This window comes from Mesocricetus auratus, unplaced genomic scaffold, assembly GCF_017639785.1.
Source record: "Mesocricetus auratus isolate SY011 unplaced genomic scaffold, BCM_Maur_2.0 Super-Scaffold_4256, whole genome shotgun sequence".
NCBI lineage: Eukaryota > Metazoa > Chordata > Mammalia > Rodentia > Cricetidae > Mesocricetus > Mesocricetus auratus.
In genome coordinates, this window is record NW_024429182.1 from 100,716,100 (window position 1) to 100,741,928 (window position 25,829).

Below are 25,829 nucleotides of genomic sequence, written 5' to 3' on the forward strand. Positions count from 1 at the left end.
ATGATGGGATAGACTTAGTAGACTTCCTAGGGGAGGCCTTACCCTCTCTGAGGAGCAGATAGGAGGTGAGGGAGAGTGGAGGGAGCAGGAGGAGAGGAGGGAGGGGGAACTGGAATTGGAATGTAAAAAATAAATTAACAACAACAACAAAAATCCATTCAGAAAAATGGACAGCTACTCTGTCTGAGGCAGGAAGATTACCTACCCTAGGAGCTCAAGACCAGTATGAGAAACACTGTGATACTTAACTCATACAATAAGAACATAAAACAGCAAAGGAATTTAATAAATACATCTTCAAAGATATATGAAAGATCAATAAGCTTTTGAAAAGATGCTGAACACCATTAGTCATTAGGAACTAATATCTAGAACAAGACAGCATTTCACATTTATGAGGATGAATAATCAAAAAAAAAATAAAAAAAGGTTGGGAGTGACAGTTTATGGCTTTAACTGGGGAGGCAGAGGAAGATGAGAATTTGAGGACAGCCAGATCTATACAGTGAGACTCTGCCTCAAGAAAAGAAAACAATATGGTAAGGCCACCAAAAATGAAGCAGTATTATCATAAGATTTAGCAATTTCACCCATAGGTGTGTAGCGTAAGTATAACTAAATGAGGTATTTGTATTAGTATATTCATGGCAGGATTACTCATAACAGCCTAAGTAGGAAGTAATGTAAACTGCCACTGATGTGGTACCTACACAGTGAATTATTTGTTCTTAAAGAGAAAGGAAACCATCACACATATACTAACACAGACACCTGGAGACAGTACGCTAAGTGAAACAAGCGAAAGTAGTTTTTGATTCTTCTTAGGTTCCCAGTAATCAAATTCACAGACAGGAAGCAGATCCCAGGGCTGCAGACGGAGAAAACAGGATCTTAATGTTTAACATGTTCAGACACTTAGTGGGGTAGGACTACAATGTAAGCTAAGTAAGTGTAGGACCGAAATGCTCCAGACCCTATAAGCCTAAAAATGTTTAAAATTGTCAAGTCTCTGATCTATCTTTCCACGTCCTGAACAAGTTCAGTAAACATCTTAGTACTATTACTGCTCTGCCTCCCAAGTGTGCAGAGTACAAGTGGCACCACACCTGCCAAGATTCTAAATTAGTAAAACACATGCTAATGACTTGAACATACTTGATTTAAGTGTTTGAAAGAACAGACTTTTTTCCCCTTTGAAATAAAGTCTTTTATAAGAAGGCTATCAATTGGAAAGATTAAGGTAAAAATTCAGGATTATATAGTTGAGTGGAAGAATAGAAAATAGAAGAGATTACAAAACAAAGCAAAAGAAAACACACAAAAAAACCTTGTTTAGGTGTTTCTTCCTCTTTTTTAGTCTCCTCATCCTCTAGAGTGGGACTTTCCCGGGAAGAGTCTTCCTGTTGGCTAGAGTTTTTCAATAGTACAGGATCAATTTGTGCTTTCAGGAGGGCAAGAGTCTCAGCCAACTCGTTTCGATTTCTAAACAAGGGAAAAAACAAGACAGCATAAAAATCCTTCTGAGCCTAATGAACTCTGTGAACAGCACCTACTGGAAATTAAAATAAGGGGAACAACATGATCAAGAGCATCAAGTCTGGGAGCAGTTCTAACACAACCCAAATTCTAACACTAGTGTTGGGGAAACAACATACATTAAAATGTACTGTTCATCACACAAATGTTATTTTCCTCACTGAATAGAACAGCAACATACAACACTGGAAGGAAACAAAGGTAGGTTCAATATTAAACAAGCCAAAGGGTAATCACTTTTCAAGTATTCTATAATCTTTAGGGAGATCAGTGCAATCCTTGTTTGTGGCTCTTATAACAATTCAAATTTCTATGTGGTATTTTCAGTGTCTTCCTTAATTACCTCCCATGCTATTTTTTAATATGGCCCAGGGATCCACCTATCTCCACCCATACCTCCACCCCCACCCCAGTGTTTCAGATGCCTGTCACTGTGCCAGCTTCTGTGTGGATGCTGGGGAACCTCAACTCCAGTCCTCACACTTGGGCAGGATGTACTCACCCACCCAGCCATTTCTCCAGACTCTACAAATACAATCTGTAGATATCTTTATACAACATTTCCAATAATTTATTGTATTAAATATAGTGTGTATTGTGCCAACAGGAAGCAAAGATAATACTATACCAACCATGTTAGCAATCTGCAGTTATTAGGAATCGATATTATATTTGTTTGAATTTATACGCTTCCAATAAATTACTATTTTCTTACACCTGTTCACATGTAAATAACAGGAATATTGTCACTCCGGTAATAAGATGTGTCCAGGGAAACCAGGCAGCAGAGGAGGAGCTCCAGGGTACTAATACCAGATTAACAGCAACCAATGGCGGGTTTTTAATCCTTACTTGTGGTGCTGTTATATGACCAGGGGGTATTGTAGAGCTAGAGGGACGGCTCAGTCATTAAAGACTAGACTCACAACCAAAAAAGGCAAAAGACTATTGTACAATTTGTTCCAGTTTGAATATATTTTTCAGTCAGGGTCCCATTGTATAGCTCAAATTGTTCTCAATCTCAAAATCCTTCTGTCTTAGTGTCCCAAATGCTACCATGTGCTGTCACATATGGCTGGGTTTTCTTTGTTCAGGGTGACAAGAAAAATCTGGAGCAATTGAGGGATCTAGAAATGAGTCCCTTCCTTAGTGAAAAGGAGATAGTCTGCTGAATAGCTGTTGAAAGGATCCCAAAAGATACATATTCATACAACAAGGATGTCTGTTCCACTACATTCATAGCAGCATTATTTGTAATAGCCAGAACCTGGAGTCAACCTAGATGCCCCTCAACTGAAGAGTGGATATAGAGAAAATGTGGTACATTTACACAATGGAGTACTATTCAGCAGAAAAAAAAAAATGGAATCTTGAAATCTGCAGGCAAATGGAAGGCACTAGAAGAAACCATACTGAATGAGGTAACCCAGTCACAAAAAGAGAAACATGGTATGCACTCACTCATTTATGGATTTTAGACATGAATCAAGGGAGTGCCAGCGTACAATCCCATTGCCAGAGAGTCTAGGAAACGGAACCTTCATCCAGCGACTGATGAAAGCAGAGGCAGATACCCACAGACAAACACTGAACTGAACTCCTGGAATCCAGTGTCAGAAAGAGAGAACTGATGGGCAAAGGAGTTAAGACTGGGCTGGTTTAACCCACAGAAACAGCTGACCTGCACAAGGGGGGGGAGCTCTTGGACTCCAGATTGGTGGCTGTGTGGAAAGCATGGAACTGACCCAGACCCCCTGAATGTGGGTGTCAGTGACAAGGCCTAGGTAGTCTGTGTGGCCTTGCCACAATATGAGAGGCTCTCTCAGCTGGGACTCTTAGGGGGAGGGCCTAGCCCCGCCCTGGATGAAATGACAGTTACTGGGGATCCACCATGGAGTGCCTCAACCTCCTTGGGGATCGGAGTGGAGATTGGGTGGGGGACTGGGGGACCTGGTGGGAAGGGCAGGGGAGGAGGGGAGGGAGAGAGAGCTGGGATTGACACGTGAAACACGATTGTTTCTAACCTAAATAAAAATTTTAAGAAAAGAAAGGGTCCCAGAGATCCAAGTACTGGGGCCTGACTGACAGTTGGTGGGCATCTGGTTATAATCTGGCTTAATTTTTTCTAAAAATACTACTATAATGGCATGGGGTGGGGTGGGGTGGGTAGGAAGCAGGCAGAATTTATTCAAAGTCCTGGTCGCTGAGAGTGTGTATTTGAACACTGTGTATCTTGCTCAGGTCCATTTCTATATCCCCTTACTCTGCATGCCATCCTGAATGAGATAAACAGTCTCTACCACCATGATGCTCTCTTACCACATGCCCAGAAACAGCAGGACTAAATGGACTGTAAGGAACCTCTGAAAGCATGAACTTAAGCAATTCTTCCCTTTGTTATGTCTCATGACAAAAGACCCAATATCTTAAAAAAAAAAAAAAAGTTCCCCAAGTGCTGGCAAGATAGCTTATTCACTGCTGTGTTTGCCTTACAAGCATAAGGACCTGAATCCAATTCCATCAGTGTTAGTAAGCTTGGGTATGGTGTGCACACTTGCAACGTTAGAACTGGAGAAGCAGAGATAGGTATGTCTCCCTGGGGTTTGCTGGCCAGAGAATCTAGTTCCAGGCTAGTGAGGAATTCTTAAAAAAAAAAAAATAATAATAATAATAAGCAGAAAGCACTTGAGGACCAACACCTAAGGCTGTTGTCCTATGCCTCTATATGCAAACATACTCATACCCACCAACACAGGTTCACACATGCAAAATTTCTTTCAAGTTTTATCTTAGAAATCTGATTTCAAACTGGACATTTATTGTGTCATGAATGCATACAGCTCTAAGCCCCCTGCAAGGTGTATAACAACATCTTTTGCAGTTATTAACATCATCTTCTTCCCCTCCATTTCCAGAGTCATGGTTGTTCACAACCATTTTGACTACTTCATCATGGGCCAATGACTGAACAACTGAAATGTCAGAATTAAAATTAAAAAGTTGACATCTATTTCTTTCAGCTTACTGTAAGAGTCTCACATTGATCTTTTGTTTGTTTATTTCATGTGTAAAAAAAATCTCTGAAGAACAGGAGCAGGAGAAGGATCAGTGGTTAAGAACACTGGCTGCTCTTCCCAGGACCTGAGTTAGAGTACCAACACCCACATGGTGACTCACAACTATATGTAACTCTAGTTCCGGGGAATTTGATGCCTTATTTTGGCTTCCATGGGCACCAGGCACGAATGTGGTGCACAGACATATATGCAGGCAAAACACATAATTAAAACACATAATTTAAAATTTTAAAGGTATTTCCGTTGATATGCAGAATCCTCGATATTAATCATCACCGCCAGGCAGAAATCATATTAAACTGGCACAACTGTGTCTTTAATTGTATGTTCCAAGCACTGGTAACAGCAAAGAGGTCACTGGTTATACAAAGGCTCCTTCCCCTCTGTTACTTCTTAGAGACAAAGTCTCATGCATACAGGTTGGTCTTAAACTCTGTGAAGCCCTGGATGACCCTGAATTTCTGATCTTCCTGACTCTTTCTTATCTCTGAAGTGCTTGAATTACACCATGCCCTGAGTTTAAGAAACTCCTTTGGGCCAAGCAGTGGGGGCACATGCTTTTAATCCCAGAACTATAGAGATAGAGGCAAATGAACCTCTGTGAGTTCGAGGTCAGCCTGGTCTACAGATTGAGTTCCAGGACAGTCAAAGAGAAATACTGTCTCGAAAAAACAAAAAACAAAAAAGAGAGAAAGAGAAGAAAAAAGGAAGGAAGGAAGGAAGGAAGGAAGGAAGGAAGGAAGGAAGGAAGGAAGGAAGGATAGAGGAAGAGGGAGAAGGGGAGGAGGAAGGGAAGAAGGAAAGGAGAGGGGGAGTAGAAAGGAGAAGAGAGGAAAAGCTTCCTGGAAACTTTCCGTATCTATGTTTCTGTTAGCTGCTATCAATGTGTGTTTTTTTTTAAAGTATTTATTCTTAAGCTAAGGGTGAATCAATGAAGTTACATTTACAGTATAGTACATGGCATGAATGATGGTTTTGTAGAAAATTTTACCTGGAATGAGCAGAATCATTGTCAATGAATAATAAAATTTTGTTGTCTTCATCCAGTCCAGGTTTGTCATATGAGCATGAACTACTGTTTAAGAAAACTATTTTTAAAGCAAATGAGATATCTTTAGTGACCCTTGCCTTCTTGTTAGCAGTGAGTACTTTAACTTTGGTCCATCCCTGATGGTTTACACTCTATTCATGCACTACAGAGCACAGACTACCCAGAAGGTAGACTTGTCTTGCTGAAATCGTCATCAACAAGGTATGGATGGACAAGTCCACCAGGAAACTCCCATACCTCATGATCCAGATCTTTAGTCAGTTCAAATCTTCAGACATTAATTCTTAGCCTTTCCTTACATTTCTGTAATCAGCCCATCAATTATTCACCAATCCCCTGAGCATTTCCTGAGTCAAGACAGATCTTTACTTAGTTACTGAGCAGCACAGCCCCAAGTGGCAGATGGCCACTATGAGTGATGGATCTCTTGTTCTGTATATTATTTAATGTTTTCTGCACCATTTCTCTGATTTCTATTAACTTCATCATTTATTGACACAGAACATTGGCAGTCCATCCTTGAACTGTTGGACATACTCATCCAAGACCATGTAAGTTTTGGATGGTGTTGTACACTAATGCTCAGCTGCTCTAGCAACTTAACCTTCTGTGCCATAGACAAACAGAACACCTCTTTCTTGTATCCCAGTTGTTCACAGACCTGGTATCTGAGGGCCTTTTTAACTCAACCATAATTTTAGACTCCAAAGCAAAACTTAAAAACCAGTGTGAAAGGCAGGTAGATCTTAGCCTTGTGGGTAGGAGACATGCAACTTGTCACTGGTGCATCAGGACTACACAAATGTTTTCCTCTCTGTGGGAGTTACTGTGCTGGACAACATGAGGAAGAGCTCCAAGCTGAAGAGGACTAAGAGGGGTCTGTTCCCTCCTTGAGGATGCTGAATAAACTGTACGCTGAATGCCTGTTTTTGACAGGACAGCACCAATCACATAAGATCAGAGGTGGAATTTTCCACTTGAAACACCATGCTGTTAATACAAATTGGAGATTTAAGATTATTTTCCATTTCAGATTTTATACGCATACAAGAAATCAAAGACCAAATTATCTTTAGTATGTCAAATTGGTCTCCTGGGAAAGAAAGAAAATTGCCACTACGGGAAATCTCTTAGCTATTAAAATGACAACTATTTATCAAGTGTGGGAGTATATATATAATTTATACACAAAAACAATAAACAGTATATTTTTTCTTTTCTTTTGGTTTTTTTTTTTTTCTTGAGACAAGTTTTGTCTGTGTAGTTCTGACTGTCCTGGAATTCAGAGATCCGCCTACCTATGCCTCCTGTAGTGCTGGGATTAAAGGCATGCACCACCACCACCACCCAGCAGGAGGATAAACTATAACCATAGAATTACAGATAAGATGTTCTTTCAGAGTCTTATCTGATAATATCAATTTTGTAGAAAATATAAGAATCAACTATGTGTAAATAATCTGTTACACCAGTTTGTCTCTTACCAAGATTATGTAAATACTTAGTGTTATTCCTTTTCCTTATGGCATAATTCTATATGTAGCATGCCTCTACCCATGTGTTATTTTCTGGAGTCATGCTGGGTTCTGGGAAGTAGACTGTAGGAGTTATTCACTGAATGTCCTTATTACTGAAAAAGATCTATTTAAATTACTTATGCTACTCTAAGTAGTAAAGGAAATTTACCAAAAAAAAAAAAAATGAAAAGAAAAATTCCCTAAAAGGCTTTTAATCTGATTAATGTTTTTAAACTACCTATACATGGGTACTTACTAGTTTGTGCTAATGATTTACTGTGCTAGAAGAAGTTAAATATACTACATTTAAAGTACTCAGAATATATATATTTTTCCATATATATGTATATGATGCACAAATTTAACTGAACTAAAATTTTTCCTTTAGATTTATGTGTGTGTATGTGTGTGTGTATGAGAGAGAGAGAGAGAGAGAGAGAGAGAGAGAGAGAGAGAGAGAGAGAGAGAGAGAGAGAGAGAGAGAGAGAGAGCGTTTTGCCTGTATGTGCCAGAAGACAGTGCTGTATCTGCTGGAACTGGAGTTAGAGAGCTGGGAAATACCATGTTGGTTGGTGCGTAGGGAACTAAATCAAGGTCCTCTGTAAGAGCAAATGCTCTTAACCACTGATATCTCCCCAACCACAATAACTGGATCTTTTTGTTTGTGTGTTTGAGACAGGGTTTCTCTGTGTATCTCTGACTGTCTTGGAACTAGTTCTGTAGACCACGCTGAACTAGAGATCTATCTGCCTGCCTCTGCCTCCTGAGTGCTAAGATAGTAACTGGATCTTTCAGAATAGACTAACAACAACCAGGATATTTTTCCTTCCTCCTCTCTTTTTTCTCCTTCAAACCACTCTTCCTTCAAGCATATATTAGCCATATCCCTTCAACATATCATGTTCTCTTAGGACATGATGACTGTACTTCTGTTCTCTTATCTAGAACATGTTTCACAAGATTAGTCAATTATAATGCATTTGTATATATATGTAAGTATGATGTATATGTGTTTGCTGTATGTACAAAATGTGTATAGGTATGTGTGCCTATGTATACATGTGTGAAAACCAGAAGACTTTGTCAGGTGCCTTAGCCTATTACTCTCTACTTTATTCCTTTGAAGCATGCTCTTAGACAGCTATATACAGAGACCCTGTCTCAAAAACAAACAGCCCTCATACACATAAAAATAAAAATACATCTTTAAAAAAACTAGTAGAGCCAGACAGTGGTACATGTCTTTAATCCCAGCACTTGGGAGGCAGAGGCAGGTGGATCTCTGTGAGTTAAGGCCAGCCCAGTCTACAGAGCGAGTTCCAGGACAGGCTCCAAAGTTACACAGAGAAATCCTGTCTCAACTCCCTCCCCCCCAAAAAAACAACCAGTAGAGGGAAATCTTTTGGGAGTTAGTTTGTCATGCTGTTTATAGTATCTGTAGGTATAGTACCTATCCCTGAAGAGTATATGTGAAGAAATTCTAGATTCATTTTAGGGCAGACTAGTTCCAACTTTACCAGATTCTAAACACTTACATTTTGGGGAGATGGGACACACTGTCTTTACTATTGATTATGTAATATTCTCTCTGTCAGACTAACAACTGTTCAGAGTGTGAGTTAGTGGTAAGAACTAAACCTTCAGGAATAATATCACTGGAAAGCCAATGATAATAAAAGATGACAAACTGGAGCAAAAATAACTAAAAAATAACCTTTTACTTCTGGCTCTTTCTTGGCACCCTGGGACATTCTCCACCAAAGTTCTCTTGTATTGTCTTATCAGTTATAACCCTGTGCCTTTTTCCCAAAAATAAAACACATAATATAAATATAGCAAACATTTATATTAATTTTCATTATTGCTTATGGTTCAGCAACATTAGTCTGCCTCTTACATATCAGCTACATGTTACTGAGGTGGCAAAAATGAAAACTGAGCCGGGCGTTGGTGGCTCACGCCTTTAATCCCAGCACTCGCGAGGCAGAGGCAGGCGGATCTCTGTGAGTTCGAGACCAGCCTGGACTACCAAGCAAGTTCCAGGACAGCCTCCAAAGCCACAGAGAAACCCTGTCTCGAAAAAAAAAAAAAAAATGAAAACTGAGAGTGACAATAACAATAGTCTTTGAAGCTAAGAAAGTGGAAGAATGTTAGTAATGTGAACAATATTAAGAAGATAACCATAATTAGCATTCTTTAATGCAACTCAAACAAAGGCAGAGTAGTGCATGTTTATAATCCCCTCAGGAGACTGGGGTAAATAGATCACAGGTTCAAGGACAGCCTAAGCTACATAGCAAGACCCTTTCTCAAAATAAAACAAACCAAACAAAGACATCCAAAGAGATTCGACTATTTCCCTCAGGTCACAGCAGGACTGAATGATCTGACTCCAGAGACCATCATTTAATTTCCTATTTTATACATTTTATTTTATATTAATAGTTGTAGCAGTTCATTAGCCTAATTTTGGCAATCCTTCAGCCTCTGCGTGCATGCAGTGTGTGTTTGTGTGTGTTCCTGTGTGTGTGCATATATATATTTAAAAATAAAACAAATTTTAAAAAACATCCTGTTGGTCTATAAATAGAGGTACATGAAAATTATATTCATTACTTACAATTCAAATTTCTGTAAATGATTGTCAAAAACACAATCAACTAAAATATATTTTTAGAGGTATAACATATATTGTGAAATTAGCATATCTTCTTGTTTACTTGTTCAATTGTGTTGCTTTGAAATGGTGTCTTCTTTAAAGAGCAAGATGGCCTTAAATTCATGATTCTCCTACCTCAGCCTCAGAAATGTTGGGGTTACAGGCTTTTCTACCATGCTAGGGTTAAAATAAATAGATTTAGCATTCAATTCAGTTACTTTGACAGACATTCACAGTATTAGCAACTTTTCTTGGTGCTGTGAACAATATCTGACAAAAAGCAACTTAAGAAAGCGTTTTGTTGGGCTGGAGAGATGGCTCAGTGGTTAAGACACTAACTGTCCTTCCAGAGGACCTCAGTCCGATTCCCAGCATCCACATGGCAGCTAACAACTGTCTGTAACTTCAAGATCTGACACCCTCACACATACATATATGCAGGCAAAATGCCAATATACATAAAATAAGAATAAACAATGTTAAAAAAGAAAGGGTTTTGTTTGAAGGGACACAGCCCATCATGACTGGGAAAGGGTGGTGGCAAGAGCAGGGGGCAGTCAGAAAGTAGAGAATAGACATGGAACAGGGCAGGGCTACCAAACCTCAGGTGCTAGCCCCGACTGACTCACTTCCTCGGCTAGTTTCTTCATCTCTTAAAGATTTCATAATTTTCCAAAAAACAATACCATTAGCTGGGGACAAATGTTCAGAACATGAGTGGTTGCGGGGAGACTTAGACATAGATATATCTCCAAACACTAACACACCATCATTATCAAAAGACCACTAGTATCACAAAAATACTCCCTAATGTCCCTTTTTACTGCATCTCCCACCAAAGCAAGAAGGAGTATGGTGGTTTTGTTTTTCAGACAGGGTCTTACTATGTAACCCAAGCTGGTCTAGAACTCATTATGTACTCCAACCTAGCCTGAAATTTAAGCTCCTCCTGCCTCAGCTTTCTGAGTACTGGAATTGTAGGTGTATGTAACCTCACCTGGTGACTATCAGAGTTTTGATTATTATAACCACAGTTCATTAGTCTTGTTAAATATTCAAACTTAAAATAAATGCAATTAAACAGTACATGCTTTTGTCTTTTTTCACAAGTAAGAATTTTTGAGAAAATTCCTATCATATGAGATCATTCCTTTTTACTGCTAATAGTAATCCACTGATGAATACTGTTAGGAAACAGTGATGCTATACCAAGTATGGCAGCTGACATAGTGGGCTCCGGGCCAGCTTTGGAAACAAAAGACACTGTTTCAAAATACAAAAGCAAACAAAAGAATAAAGATAAAATAAAATGCTTATAAGTCTTTTTGTCTTTAACGTAAGTACAAAGGAATGAAACTGATGATATGAGATAACAGTTTATTAACATTTGAAGACATCACCAAACTGTTATCAGAAATAGTTGCAGTACAGTTATTTCTAGCAGGCGAGATGTAAGTTCCAGCTGGTTCGTATACTTGTTAATATCTGAGAAATGTTCACTTAATCTTTTCTCTTTTTTTTTTCTTTCCTGAGACAGAGTTTCTCTGTGGCTTTGGAGGCTGTCCTAGAACTAGCTCTTGTAGATCAGGCTGGTCTCGAACTCACAGAGATCCGCCTGCCTCTGTCTCCCAAGTGCTGGGATTAAAAGCGTGCGCCACCAACACTCACTTAATCATTTTAATGGAGATAAAGTCATACCTAATTGTGGTTTTCACTGGGAATTCGCATTTTGTTGAAGTAACTATTTCTCTTCCTGTACTAGAGTTAGAATTTGAACACTTTCTATAGTATCTCTCTGATTCTAAAAGAGGCAACCGATTGAGTCTTGTCTACTTAAGATCTCGTGCTAAAACTCCCTCCTCACTGATAACCTACTAACACATTTGTCAGGCTAAAGTTCTTTTACTTTCTTAAAGAAATATACTGAGGATGGAGAGATAGCTCAGTGGTTAAGAGCACAGGCTGCTGTTCCAGAGGACCCGGGTTCAAACCCAGAACCCTATGGCAGCTTGTAACTGTTAGTAACTGTAGTTTCATGAATCCCAATGCCCCATTCTGGTGTATAGCTGTACATGCATACAAAAACACCCATATATAAATAAATAAGTCTTTTTTTATGTTATTCAAACAAGGAGAGAAGTACCCCTTTATAGAATCTGCTTCAAGTAAAGGTGGAAGGAGAGAAACAACCCCCCAAAGTATCCTCTGACCCCCACATGTAAGCTGTGGAACATGCGTGTGTCACACACATACACACACTCAGTAATAATAAAATAAATTTACACTTTTTTAATATGACATATTCTTTTTTAAAAAGGGAAGAAAAGAGCAAATGTTTACTCAGCATACAATATGATCCTAGTATAATCTTTCATATAGTTCTTGTAACAGCTTGTAGGGGAGGTATTATTATCTTAACATAAGGCTGGGAAGATGGTTCAGTGGGGAAAGTGCTTGCCAGGAAAAAACAGGATCAGAGTTTTTACAGCCAGAATCCACATAAATGCCTAGTGGGAATGGCAGCCCACCTGTAATCCCAGCACTCAGGAAGCAGAGACAGGAGATCCCTGAAGCAAGCTGGCTAGCCATACTAGCCATATTGGAGAGTTCTGACTCCAACTGAGAGACCATGCCTCAATGAACAAGGTGGAGGGTAACTGAGGAAGGATACCAATGTTAGGCTCCAGCCAACAGTGTGATCACACACACTACAACACACATGCATACCAATACACAGAAACATATGCAAAAATTAAATGAAGCACAGGAAAGAAAATGTTAAGAGATAAGAAAGAATGTGTCTATAGGTGGTAAGGAGATAAACCGATACTCAAATGCATGTATTAGCTAAAATAGCATGTACATGAGAAATTGTTTTAAGTGCATAGTAAACATGAGCAATAATAAACATGGTTATTTTTCAGTGGTACACAAAGCAGGAAACAGAGAACCAAACAATGCTTTTGTTATATTTGTATCTAAGACTATTTTCTTCCTTGAGTATAACCAATACATTAATATTCAGATCATAACATCTTGAGCACAAAGTATATGTCCTGATATGGACTGAAATGCTCTTTAAATTTATTTGGCAAATATTAAGTATCCACTGTGGGCATTATGCTGAATACTAGATTAGCCACAGAAAACCTGTCAATTTTCATTAAGAAAAAGAGCATTCTAGCCTCGTAGGTCACATTCCAGTAGAGAAGAGATCAAAGAAAGCAATATGTAAAGAGATACCAATAAAGGTACCTGACAATGCATTTCCAAGAAGAGCCATCTTGATCATCTTGTTCTTCTATGTACATTCTGACATTGTGGTCTTGATCCAACTGGTACCAGTACATAAGGCCATCTTTGTCTCGCCCAATTGGCTGGAGACGCATAGTATCAGCATCCTCTTCATTAATTATATTCTTGAACTTAAGATTGTCATCAAACTGACACTCACAGAGATACTGAAAAACAGTTATACAATGGCTTAAAACACTGTACAAACACTTCTCTGAAAAAATATGATACACTTCCATGAGTGATTCAGGACAGAGCCGAGAGATCACAGGTCATTTATTTTGTACTACTCTTTCAATTATTATGTAGAATATGCTTAAAATAATCAACATAATAGGAAACTTTAAAGGTAACATTTTAATTTTACATCAATGTAGAGTTTTTACATAATCACTAATACATAAATCATAAAATGATAAGTTTATGTGCACTAAAAGCTCCAATTATAGTATAATTGTATGACAATCTATTTACATTTTCAATTATTTTCTAAAACTTAATATAATTGGCAAATAAAATCATATATATATGATGAAATATACAAACAATGTACAATGGTTAGTTCAAGCATATTTTGTAATGAGAACATTTAAAATCTATGAACAATTTTCAACTATGTAATTACAATCACATTCCAATATCACCTTCAACCCAACCAATTGAAACTTTGTAAGTTTACATCAAATCTCTCCAATCTGATTACTACTCCATGACCAGGGCTAACCACCATTGTATTACTGACTCTTTAAAGTTCTACATTAAAGTGAGAACATTTAATTTCTTTCTGTGCCTGGCTTACTGCACTTAATATAATGTCCTCCTGATTCAAAAATTTTTTAATTACATTTTTTTTATTTTTTGTATGTGTATATTTCCCAGAGTCATATCTCTCTTTCTGCCAAATAGGTGTCAGGGAGGCAAACTCAGCCTGTCAGACTTGGTAGCAAGTACTTTTACCCACCGAACTATCTTGCTGATCCCTGGTTTTCTTTACTCTGTAGTTTAGGAGTCACAGTAAACTTAAAAAAAAAAAATAATACCGGGGCGGTGGTGGCGCACGCCTTTAATTCCAGCACTCGGGAGGCAGAGGCAGGTGGATCTCTGTGAGTTCGAGGCCAGGCTGGACCGACAGCCTCCAAAACAATACAGAGAAACCCTGTCTCATAAAAAAAATAAAAATAAAATAATAATAATAATACACGCATTACCTTTAAGAGTGCTAGTTTGCACTCAACACTCATTTCAAGATAGCCTTTCTTCTCCATCTCCCATGCCCAGGTACTGTTAAACTCCTGGCATATCTGTAAGAGAAAATAAATACTTAATGCATGGAAGCTATTTTTGTTGACATTTGTTATACTTTGGATTTGGAATGTCTCCTCAACAGCTCAGGTGTTGAAAGCTTATTGGTTCAGTAGGTAGGGACTAGCTGTAGAAGTAGGTCACTATCTCCTGTGCCCACTTCTGCTTCTGGGATACCATGGAATGAAGAAGACCCATGCACCATGGCAGGCCCAGAAACAGCAGGGTCAAGTGATCATACACCAAAATTTCTGAAACCAAAAGCCAAAATAAATCTTTCTTTGTTTAGGTGGTTTTCCTAGCCATATTGTCATAGCATCATAACGTTTAAGAACAATAAACACTGGTTGTCTTCTATGATTATGTGGTATTCTTATTACACATATGTAAGAGGAAGAGTTCAGAAATGAGACACCAATCCAATTCCAACCTACAATGCATGCTGCTTACAGACATCAGAAATATTAACAACTTAAAGAATCTCTGGGGCTGGAGATGGCTTAGTGTTTACTGCTCTTGCAGAGGATCTCAGTTCAATTCCCAGCACCCACATGGTGGCTCACAAACATCTATAACTCCAGTCCAAAAGGATCTGATGCTATCTTTTAAACTCAGAAGGCACAAGGTATATTGTACATATACATATATGCAGGCAAAACACTCATACATATAAAAAGCAAATAAATCTAAAAAGCATTAACAATGACTTGGAAAAAAGTCTGTTATTTTCCTTTTTTTTTTTTTTACAAGACAGGGTTTCCCTATAGCTTTGGAGGCTGTCCTGGAACTCACTCTGGAGACCAGGTTGGCTTTGAACTCACGGAGATCCGCCTGCCTTTGCCTCCCGAGAGATGGAATTAAAGGCATGCTCCACCACCCAGTGAGTCTGTTATTTTCTTATTTTCTACTCTGCTCAACAACTTTACAAGTATATTATGGATATAAGTTTTCCACATGAGAATAGTTATTTGATTTTTCTCTCAAAAGGCTGAATTTCTTTTCAGGCAAGAGTACAGCTTATTCATCTTTATTCATCTTTATCACTAGGAAGAAGTTCAAAATCATGTCAAATTCTATAAATATATTTAATAAAACCTCTCTTCAAATCAATGTCCTGTTTATTATGGGTACAGTAAAAACTCTATACTAGGCACTTTAAGACTTCAGTAACAGAATTTACCTTGAATGTTTCAGGGTTCTTTTCCTACATAAGCACTTTAGCCAAATCAGAGCCACCGTAACAGACGGAAGAGATGACATAGAAATGCTCCACTCAAAAGTCAGTGCAGTCTGGGGTGTGGGGTCATGCCTGAAATCTGCACAGAGGTGGAGTGAGAAGGATCACATGGTTCAGAAAAGCCTAGACTACAGTGATACCTTGTCTCACACAACAACACAGCTAGTGAAGTAAACTCTCTCTGTTCAACAGATCTTCACAGGAGAGTTCATGTTTTAGGTTCTTTCATAAGAAACTAAGAGGGATTCCTATGCAAAATTCCAGGGGACTATGGCTTCTCTGACAAAGTGTTTTTTATTTGGTCATTTGTTTTTCAGCAATAAAAGGAGACTAAGAAGAATAATAACGATCTTTGTTTGTTTGCTTGCTTTGTGTTTTTGAGACAGGGTTTTTTTTTTTTTTTTTTTGTGTAGCCCTGGCTGTCCTGGAACTCACTTTGTAGACCAGAGTGGACTTGAACTTAGAGATCTGCCTGCTTCTGCCTCCGGAGTCCTGGGATTAAATGTACGAGACATCATACACAGCAATAATACTGATCTTAGAGACTATTAAGTGGACATAAAACATTATGCAAATGTATCTGCCACATCCTAGAATTTGTATTGTTGTTTTGCTTTTATTTTTTGCAATTTAGGAAACAAACAGCAAAACGAATCCCAAAGTAGTAGAACCAATACAAGATGAGAAATTATTCTGGAGCCAAGGCATTGGTTAAAACAGAGAAACAAAATTTCAGCAACCCTCTGAATCCAGGAATAAACTGAGGATGGAGGAATATAAAGTAAACAGTATAACCAAGAATTATATAGAAAATGGTAAGTCTCACAGATAGGATAAATTTTCCATTTCCTGGTATGCCACAAAATTCCCTCTAATTGACAACATTGTTCTGCATACATATGTGTATGTGTGTATTAATGTAATAAAGCAAATAAAAACCTGAGAGGTGCTATTAAAGGAAAACCATAGATGACACAGAATAGACATGAAATTACTGTATCAAAAGCTAGAATAGCAGAACCTGTACAAGTCAATCCTGTCAATCCAACAAACAAAACTAATGAGTATGGAAAGTCTACAGCGGTCCTAGACTATCAACTAGTACAGCTACAGGGCTGTTAGCTTCTCAAATATTAATAATTAGTTACTATATTACTTAATAACTCTAAGAATTTAGATACAAAAATAAAACATGAAAGAAAGAGCAATGTTGTTCCCAAAAGCTAATAGGTAGAAACAACCCAAATGCCAGTAGAAGAAAAGAAAAACAAAATACTGGTCTACACAATGGAATTTTATGTAACTTTAACAAGGAATGCAACACAGATGGGGATGTGGTTTAGCTGTATAGAGTGAGAAGGCCTTAGACCTATTCCCACTGCCTACCTCACAAAGAAAAAGAAAGAAATGAAAGAAAACCAAAGCAACAACAAAATGAAGTATAACTATACATAAGGCTGCCTGAATGAATCTGGAAAACATGCTAATGCAAGAAACCACACAAAAGGATACCTACAACAGGATTCTATTGACCCCAACGTATACAAAACATCTAAAGTACTGAAACTGAAATTCAGAGACAAAAAACAGATTAGTAGTTGATAGATGTGATGATTAATCCTATCAACTTGACAGAATCCAGACCATCAGGACATGCCTATGGTAGATTATCTTGGTTATAAAAACTGAGGTGGGATGATCTGCCCACTATAGGTGGCACCATTCCCTAGCAGGAATTCTAGACTAGATAAGTGGAGAACTGAGCCTAGAATACAATCACTAACTAGCTACAATGGAAACAGCTGATTCAAGCTCCTGTTGCCTTGACTTCACCATCAAGATAACTAACTACCTCAAACTGTAATCCACAACAAATCTTTTCTCCTTTAAGCTGCTTGCCAAAGCATTTTATCAAAGCAACTCGGATGTATACCGGGGAGAAGGGGAAAACAAACAAACAGGGAGTAAGACCTAATGCAAATGGCTTTCACTTTCGAGTAGTGAAAGTGTTTTGAAATTAAGATAGGTTGCAAATTCCTTGTAGATATACAAGAAACACTACCACAACAAAACCCGCCAAATTGCTTATTTTAAAAGTATTAATTTTGTTATTTTGAGACAGAATCTCATGTAACACACAATAGCCTCAAACTTACTATGTACCTGAGGCTGACTCTGAACAACTGACCTTTCTGCTTCTACCTCTCAAGGACTGGGATTACAGATGTGTGCCATCACATCTGGAAAAAGCATCAACTTTATGAAATGTAAAAAATAAATCTAAATGTTCTCATCCATAGAAAGGAAATGAGGCAAAGAGGTTATATTTTGTCTAATAAGTGAGGGATATAAGCACTACTTTCCCAATCAGCTAGCTGTTAAACATATATTTCAGGTACCAATAGAAGTCAGCTTCCACTAAGAGATGTGGAAACAGAAGTAAGTTTATTTACGAATTTATACATATTTTTAAACTATGCCTTACCAGAACTAAGTGTTAAGGTGGATGCTTCACCCCAGTTGCTGGCATCCATATACCCAAAGAGTCTGGGATGTTCTGGTGGAAGTTCCACCCAAGCCCCCTCCCCCATCTCCCTCCAAACCCTGCTGCATCTCAGAGAGCCCACCAAATGACCCCTCCCCCAGAGATACACAAGACCACTCCCACAGGATATTTAAACTGCCCCCCAGAAATCAGACTGGTGATTTTTCCAGTCTCCCTCTCCTGTCTTCTCTCTGGGGGACTGAAAGGCCACCTGGGAGCGCTGTATCCACTAAATGTGGGCTGTTTCTAATTCAATTTGATTTGGATTGCTGCCATCAGCGGAGAGGCTTATCGGGGTGTAGAAACTTTTCACTAAGCTCTGTCTCCACATTTTAAATATAGTAATTGTTCAGGAAGACTGAAGTAAATATGGAAGCACCGATAGTGACACAGTTCACATTTAGTACAGAGAAGGCAAAGATGAATTAAGAGGTGATTTCTGGGGACTGTGGATGTAGCTCAGTTGACAGAGTGGTTGCGTGAAGTCCTAGGTTCAACTTCCAGCACTGTTTAAACCAGATGTGGTAGTGCATACTTGCAATCCTAGCACTGGTGGGTGGAGGTAAGAGGTCTGGGTGTTCAACATCATCCTACATAGCCAGTTTGAGGCCAACCTGGAACACATGAGATCTTGTCTTGAGCCAGGTCAAACCAACCAATAACAAAAAACAAATGGTTCCTGTACCAAGAAACCCAACTGATCAGTCAATCAATCAATCAATCAATCAATCAATCAATCAATAGTCTACAAATATAAGAACAAAGAACAGAAATAACAATGCAGCCAATGGAGGAAGAGAAACCTAATAGGTTTTATTCAAGTAGTGATATTTTACCCACCAAGGAGCAAGAGTATAGAAAATTAGATTTGTGTGTGTGTGTGTGTGTGTGTGTGTGTGTAAGACAGACAGACAGACAGACAGACAGACAGACACACACACACACACACACACACACACACACACACACACACACACACACACACGGAATAGGGAGCAATCTAAGTTATCTGATGTCCCAATCTATATGGATACCCACACAAAAATTACTTTCAGGCATACAAACTAAAAACCACAAAAAGAGAACACTTTCTTCACTGACCCTTTATATTCTTCTTTTATACGCCATTTCACTAATTTTTGCCCTGATTTTGATCACTTTTGTCTGTCTGTTGATTGAGGGTTGCACTTACATGGAGGTTTAAAACCACATAGCTTGAGATTCAAATCTTGCCTCTCCCTACCAGCAGGGTGACTTTGTTGAGTCAATCACCTGTTCGACTTGGACTTGCAGGTTCTTCTTCTGTAAATGGAGGTGTGGGGCAAATTAAAGATAAGGAATGTGCCAATCGCATACTCGCTGTGTCATGCCTCCATTATATATATGCAAACCTGAAAAGAATTCTAGAAAGCCATAAGAAGAATCAATTAGAACACAAGCAGGAGTTAAAAGAGGTGGTTAAAAAAAAGTATGCTAGTCCTCTTCAAAATGTAAGTAAATATTGTTTGCCAACACTAGCTTCATCATGTGTATGGAACATGTTTAAGATGCAAATATAATTATTAGTTATTGATTCAATTCAATTTCCCATTTTTATCTTCTGGGGATTAACCATGTATTTTGCTGAACCACTTCTAATGTTACGTTCTATGTCCAGTATGATAGTGAATTTTGAATGTTATTAGCATATATTAATTACAATGGATTTCATTATGTTTTTATACATTTACATAATGCCGATTTTTACTAATTTTTACCATTTGTTTTATTCTATTTTATGCAGATGAGTGCACCATGTGTATGTGGTGCCCATAAAGGCCAAAACCAGTGCCAGATCCCGGCTGTAAGCAAGCATGGGTGCTGGGAACCAACCTTGGGGCCTCCAAAAGAACTGCAACTGCTCTTAATGGCTGAGCCACCTCCCGAAATCCCCAAACTAAATTTATAAGTCATTGTTTTAGGGGAAAGGGCCCATTGTTTTTATCGTAAGCTAGGTAATTTGTTATGATCGCATTCACCACTCTGTAACCCACTTTCAAGCTCCCCCCACTCCTGCCAACTTCTCTTCCCAACTACTCTTGCTTCTGAGAGTGATTGTTTTTACAGATTAAGTTTTTACATTTAATGATTGTGCGTTTGTGTGTGCATGAGTACACACATGCACACACACATGCAAGCATGCACCACAGCATGCATTTGGAGGCCAGTGGACAATTTTCAGAGAACTTGGTTCTCTGTGTCAAGCAGTCACCAGCCTTGCTGATGAGATTCTGTACCTTATGAGCCCTCTCACCAGCACCAACAGTGTATATTTTGAAGCTAAGAGTCCTGCTAAATTTAGAGAAACCTGCTATATTAGATCTCCTTTACTGTGGATACTTATATACATATACTAAGCTTATTTTATCTATAACATTTTTAAAATAAAATTTAGCCTTTTAACATTTTAACTGTAAAATTCATAGTATTATTAATTTTATCCAGAGTTTTTAAGAGCCATTATAACTTTTTATTTTCTTGAGTGTGTGTACCTATAATCCCAGTGCTAGAGAGGCAGTCTGGCAGATATCCTCAGCTCACTGGTCACACAGCCTGGCTGAGTGACTGTAAGCTCAGTAAGAGACTATTTCAAAATAATAAGATGGAGAGCACACCTGAGGATTATATCCCACATCAACCTTTGAACTCTGCATGTATGGACACATATGCCTGCATGAATTCGTGAGTACATGTGCAAACACACAACATTTCATAACTCAGATAATTCTTTCACCATTTAATTCTTCTTTCACCTAACAGGACCTGGGGTAAGCTTGTAATCTACTTTCAGACTGTAAGAATTTTCCTTTCCTAGAATGTTCTTGTAAATGGAATCAGAGAATATATGTCTCTATTTCTTTTTTTCAGGTTTTCCTTTAGACTGTATCTCTTGATGAACATCTTATTTCTACCTGTAGGCTCTAGAGAATAATGCAGCAATAAAAGTACCTGAGTCCTGTTTTTTAAAAAATACCTAGAAGTGAGTTCTAGGTCCCATGGCAAACCAACTTTTAGATTTCCGAGGAAATGCCCAACTCTTCCACAGCAGATGTGCCATTAGATTCTCTTGAAGAATGTAGAAGAGGTTAAATTTCCTACTAACTTTGTCATATCCCTGCCTTAGAAATAGTTACCTTGTTGTATATAAAGTATTTTATCACTGTAGCTTAAGATTGTGTTTTTGTCAGGTGTGGCAGTTAACAGCTTAACCTTGGCTGTATGTATCAAGTTTGAGAACAGTCTTGCCTACATAGAAAATTGCATTTTCCTGACTAATGAAATCGAGCATCTTTTCAGATACTTACTGAACATCTTCTGTGGAAATGTCCCATTTTAATTTTATACTCTCATAAAGACAAAGCTGACCTTAAACTCACTATGTGACCAAGGATAATCTTGAGCTTCTAGTCGTCCAGCCTCTGCTTCCCAAGTACTACAGGAGTGTGTCACCACATCTGGTATTTATCCAGTGCTCCAACCCTGAGCCTCATACACACCAAGCATCACTCTACCAATTGAGCTACATCCTAAGCACCTAGAATTGCATATGTAAACCAACGGTCTAGTTCTGAAAGTGCATCTTTTCTCAGGTTCTTGAAATCAAATCCAGCTCCTCTGCAAGAGCAACAAGTGCTCTTAACTGCTAAGTCATCTCAGCAGCTTATCGGTTTGTTTTATTTTCCCCCATTTCCCTATGTGTGTATATTGTATTACACAATGTTTTATGCATATCTGTGAACACAAATGTGGGTGTGTGAACACATGTGTGCTGAGTGCATGTCAAAGCCAGACTGAGGTTATTGCTGGGAATCATCCTCACAGTTCTTGTTATTCACTAAGGCAAGGTCTCTCAAACAAACCCAGAGCCTGCTAATATGGCTAGCTCACTAACCAGCTTAATCTGGGAATTCTGTCTCTACCTACCAAGGCTGGAATTACAAGCAGGTTGCCATAACCACCTGACATTTCTGTGTATTCTGGGGATCCAAATTCAGGTCTTTAAACTTGCTGGGTAAGTGCTTAACCACTGCCACATCTCCTCGGCCCTTAGGAACTTTTTTTTTTAATGGATGTTTTACCTGTATGTATGTCTGCATGATGGTGTTCGTTCTCTTGAAACTGGAGCTACAGATAGCTATGAGCTGCCATGTGGGTGCTAGGAATTGAACTCAGGTACTCAGGAAGAGCAGCAAGTGTGCTTTTAACCACTGAACTATCTCTCCAGCCCAGGAGTTCTTAATATACTCTGGATAATAAACTTTCCAGATTTGCAAAGTACATAAATTGCAGCATGAACTATCTCATTCTGTAAGCCTCTCTCACTTTCTTTGTGCATGTTCTCTGATGCACAAAGTTTGTTTGCATTTTTTTCTTTGGTTTTTTTGTTTGATTTTGTTTTTGTTTGGTTTTTCGAGACAGGGTTTCTCTGTGGAGCCTATCCTGGCACTCAATCTGTAGAACAGACTGGCTTCAAACTCACAGAGATCTGCCTGCCTCTGCCTCCCAAGTGCTGGGATTAAAGGTGTGTGTCACCACCATCGGGCATCAACATGTAAGTACTGGAATTAAAGGCAAGCACCATTGCACCTAGCTAGGCTAGCTTCTTTTACATGTTTGGTTGGGAGTCCAGCCTTTAACAGCTAAGCCATCTCTCCAGTCCAGATAGCTTCCTTTACAATCTCCTTTCCCTGCCACTTTTGAAAACCTTGTGGCATATACTAAATTCTTAGTATAGTGACATTTATTATCCACAGTCAAGGTGGTATGAAATCGGTTGTGGTAGCTAAAATTATTAACAACCAAAGGAAATGGAAGAGTTCATGAGAGTTCAATGATAGAAATTTCTTTGTGGCTTGCCAAATGAAAGGAATGTGAAGCATTAGGCCAAGGCTTACCCAACCAAGCCAGAAGTCAACAGGTCCAAGTAGATCATTTAGTTTAAGTTCTGGTACATATTTTACTTTTAGAAGGGTCTATCTTAAAAGTAAAAAGCAACTAGATTAAATTTGTGGGTTCTCTTCTATTCTGGATAATACTGGACAATATAGGTTAGACAGTGCAAGACATAAAACAAAACGAATACTCTTAGTTACACAGAGTTGCTGGATATCTCTCCAGCTATCAGGTATCAAGATCCGTCAGTTCAGTTCTACTTTCTACAAAGGAAAGGGAGTGGGGGAGGGGGAAGGAAGGGAAACACACCCAAACCCCAGTTTAGGCTTCTTCACTATTTACTTGGCTTCTCACAATAACTTCCATATCATATCATCACTGAACCCCTTCACTACACTCTCTCTTGGTACCTTATTACCTGTAAGTAAGGCTAAGCTACTGGCAATTTCCTAACAAATTCCTGCTCACTCTACAGGTCTTAGCTGAGCTGTTTTAAAGAGACACTAAGAAGACATAAGAAATAGGTGACAGTACTGTGGTTTGCTGAGTCTAGGCTGAGGAGGGAAGTAAATGCCAGATGCTTGGTCTGTATTTAAACAGAATTTTCACTTGATGACATCCCATTACTTCAAAGAAGAAATAGCTCTCAGTAGTACATATGTACCGCACTACTACAAGGTAAAGAACATAGAAGAAAGAAAGGTAAACATACTACCACAGAACTGGCTGCCGACTGCAAATGAGAAATAAATACAAGAAAACTGGAATTGTCTAAGTGACTATTTAACCTAGCATTACTGCTTAAAAGGTGAAAAGAAACAAACATTCAAGAGACAATCTAGAAGAAAGACAAGTGAGAGGCATTTCATGGAATGGCCCATCAAAGCACTAGAGTCAGCAAGTCCTGGGCTTCAACGAAATGCTGACTCTGCCATTTTTAGCGCTGTGGGCCTGTACAAGTTTTTTAGGTTCTCAAATTCAATTTTCTTACACACAAAACAGAGATAATCTATATTTCAAAGTTACAATGACACAAAAGAAAATGTAGAGTTTTAAACAGTACATAGCAAATATTCATTATAAAAATCACACAATAGGAACTAGGTCTTTTGGCACTTGCCTGTAATCTCAGCACCGGAGAGGCTTAGGCAGTAGAATCAGAAGCTTGAGGCTACACAGTGAGACCCTGTCTCCGAGGAAAACACAAAACAAAACAAAACAAAACAAAACAAAACAAAACAAAACAAAACACAATAGTTTCCACAAAGAAATTAATTCCAAGTCCACAGAGGAAAAATTCAAACAATAGCTTCTATAATGGAGTTAAACTAAGGAACATCTTCCTGGGAAAATGCCTCAAGGAGACAGCAATACTCAAGCTGAGGCTTAAGGAATAAGTAAGTTTGCCAAGAAAACAAACTGGCAGGAAAGCATTCCAAAAAGACACAGCCTATGCAAGAACTCTTAGGAAAGACATGGCAGGTTCAAGACAGACCAGATCTGTGAGAGGGAAAATTTCTGAATTGGAAAGTATTATAGCATCGTTTCTATGTATAAAAAGTCCCTTTTGTGGATTAAGATATGGCTCAGCGGGTAAGAGGACTTGCTGTACAGGTCAAGGACCTGAGTTCAGATACTGCATACTCATGTACAAACCAAGCATGGCCACGCATACCTGTAACACTAGCATTTGCTGGGAACTAGGGAAGAGAAGAGAGGTGTTGGTGGCTATGAATATGTATTAGAGACAGGAAGATCACTGGGGCTTACTGGCCAGCCAGCTTAGCTGAGAATTCCAGGTTCAGTGAGAAATCCTGTCAAGGGAATGAGGCAGAAGAATGTTACAGCTAGCTTGCTCTGGCTTCCATAAAGTACCCACGGATGAACACACATGCCTGCACGTGCGCACAAACACGCAAAACATAAACACACACTGTCCTTTTGTACGTTGAACCTTTTAGTTCAAGGATAGGGTGGTGGCCCAAAGCTAAAAGGGGGCATGAAATAAGCAGAACAACTGGGGTAAGAAAAGGCAGACCAGAGAAACAGGAAGGAAACCAGGTACATTTGACTGACTGCTGCTGGGGTATAGCGAAAAGAACACTGAGGCCATCCCTAAATTGTGGTTCGGGCTAAAACTGCTGATGGTAACATGAATACATCATGGGTTCTACAGGTATGACATGTTTAGAAGAGGATGAAGCTGGCTTTTGATGTATTTATGTGGCGTCAGTTGAGTGGGCCACCATTTTTATAAAAATGGAGATGTTTGTCCTTTTTATATGACTAATATCAGGTTGGTCAGTGGTTTTCAAGCATTTAATTTTATGATGGCCAAAGCTACAAACAATAAATGATCTATACACTCTTTAGACCAGATATCAATCAACTGTATCTGCAGAGGGCTAACAATAAATATTTTAAGCATCATGTACTCAATTCTTGTTGAAAACTACTTGGCTTGACACCGTAGAATGAAGTCATCTACCAACAGACCTATCCCTCTTCTAATTCCATTTTATTTACAAAAACAGACAGGATTTGGCTATAGGTTGCTAGTTCCTACTCTAGACTAGCAATAGCACTTTTAATAATTCACAGAGAACAGTGGCTAAAAAGGAAAATCTTAAAAATATAACCTAAGCCAAAATGAAACTTGAACCTTCACATGATTTTATT

General features: G+C 38.6%; 1 protein-coding gene across 1 annotated transcript in view; it reads right to left on the minus strand.

Moving 5' to 3' along the window:
• The window catches only part of Rsf1 (remodeling and spacing factor 1), a 104,310-nt gene that overhangs the window by 36,124 nt on the left and 42,357 nt on the right, over positions 1 to 25,829 (minus strand). The window contains exons 3-5 of the mRNA XM_005073947.4: positions 14,343 to 14,435; positions 13,096 to 13,301; positions 1,328 to 1,482 (exon numbers count right to left, since the gene is read on the minus strand). Coding sequence (XP_005074004.3) covers positions 1,328 to 1,482; positions 13,096 to 13,301; positions 14,343 to 14,435 — 454 coding nt within the window. The remainder of the gene's footprint in view (positions 1 to 1,327; positions 1,483 to 13,095; positions 13,302 to 14,342; positions 14,436 to 25,829) is intronic.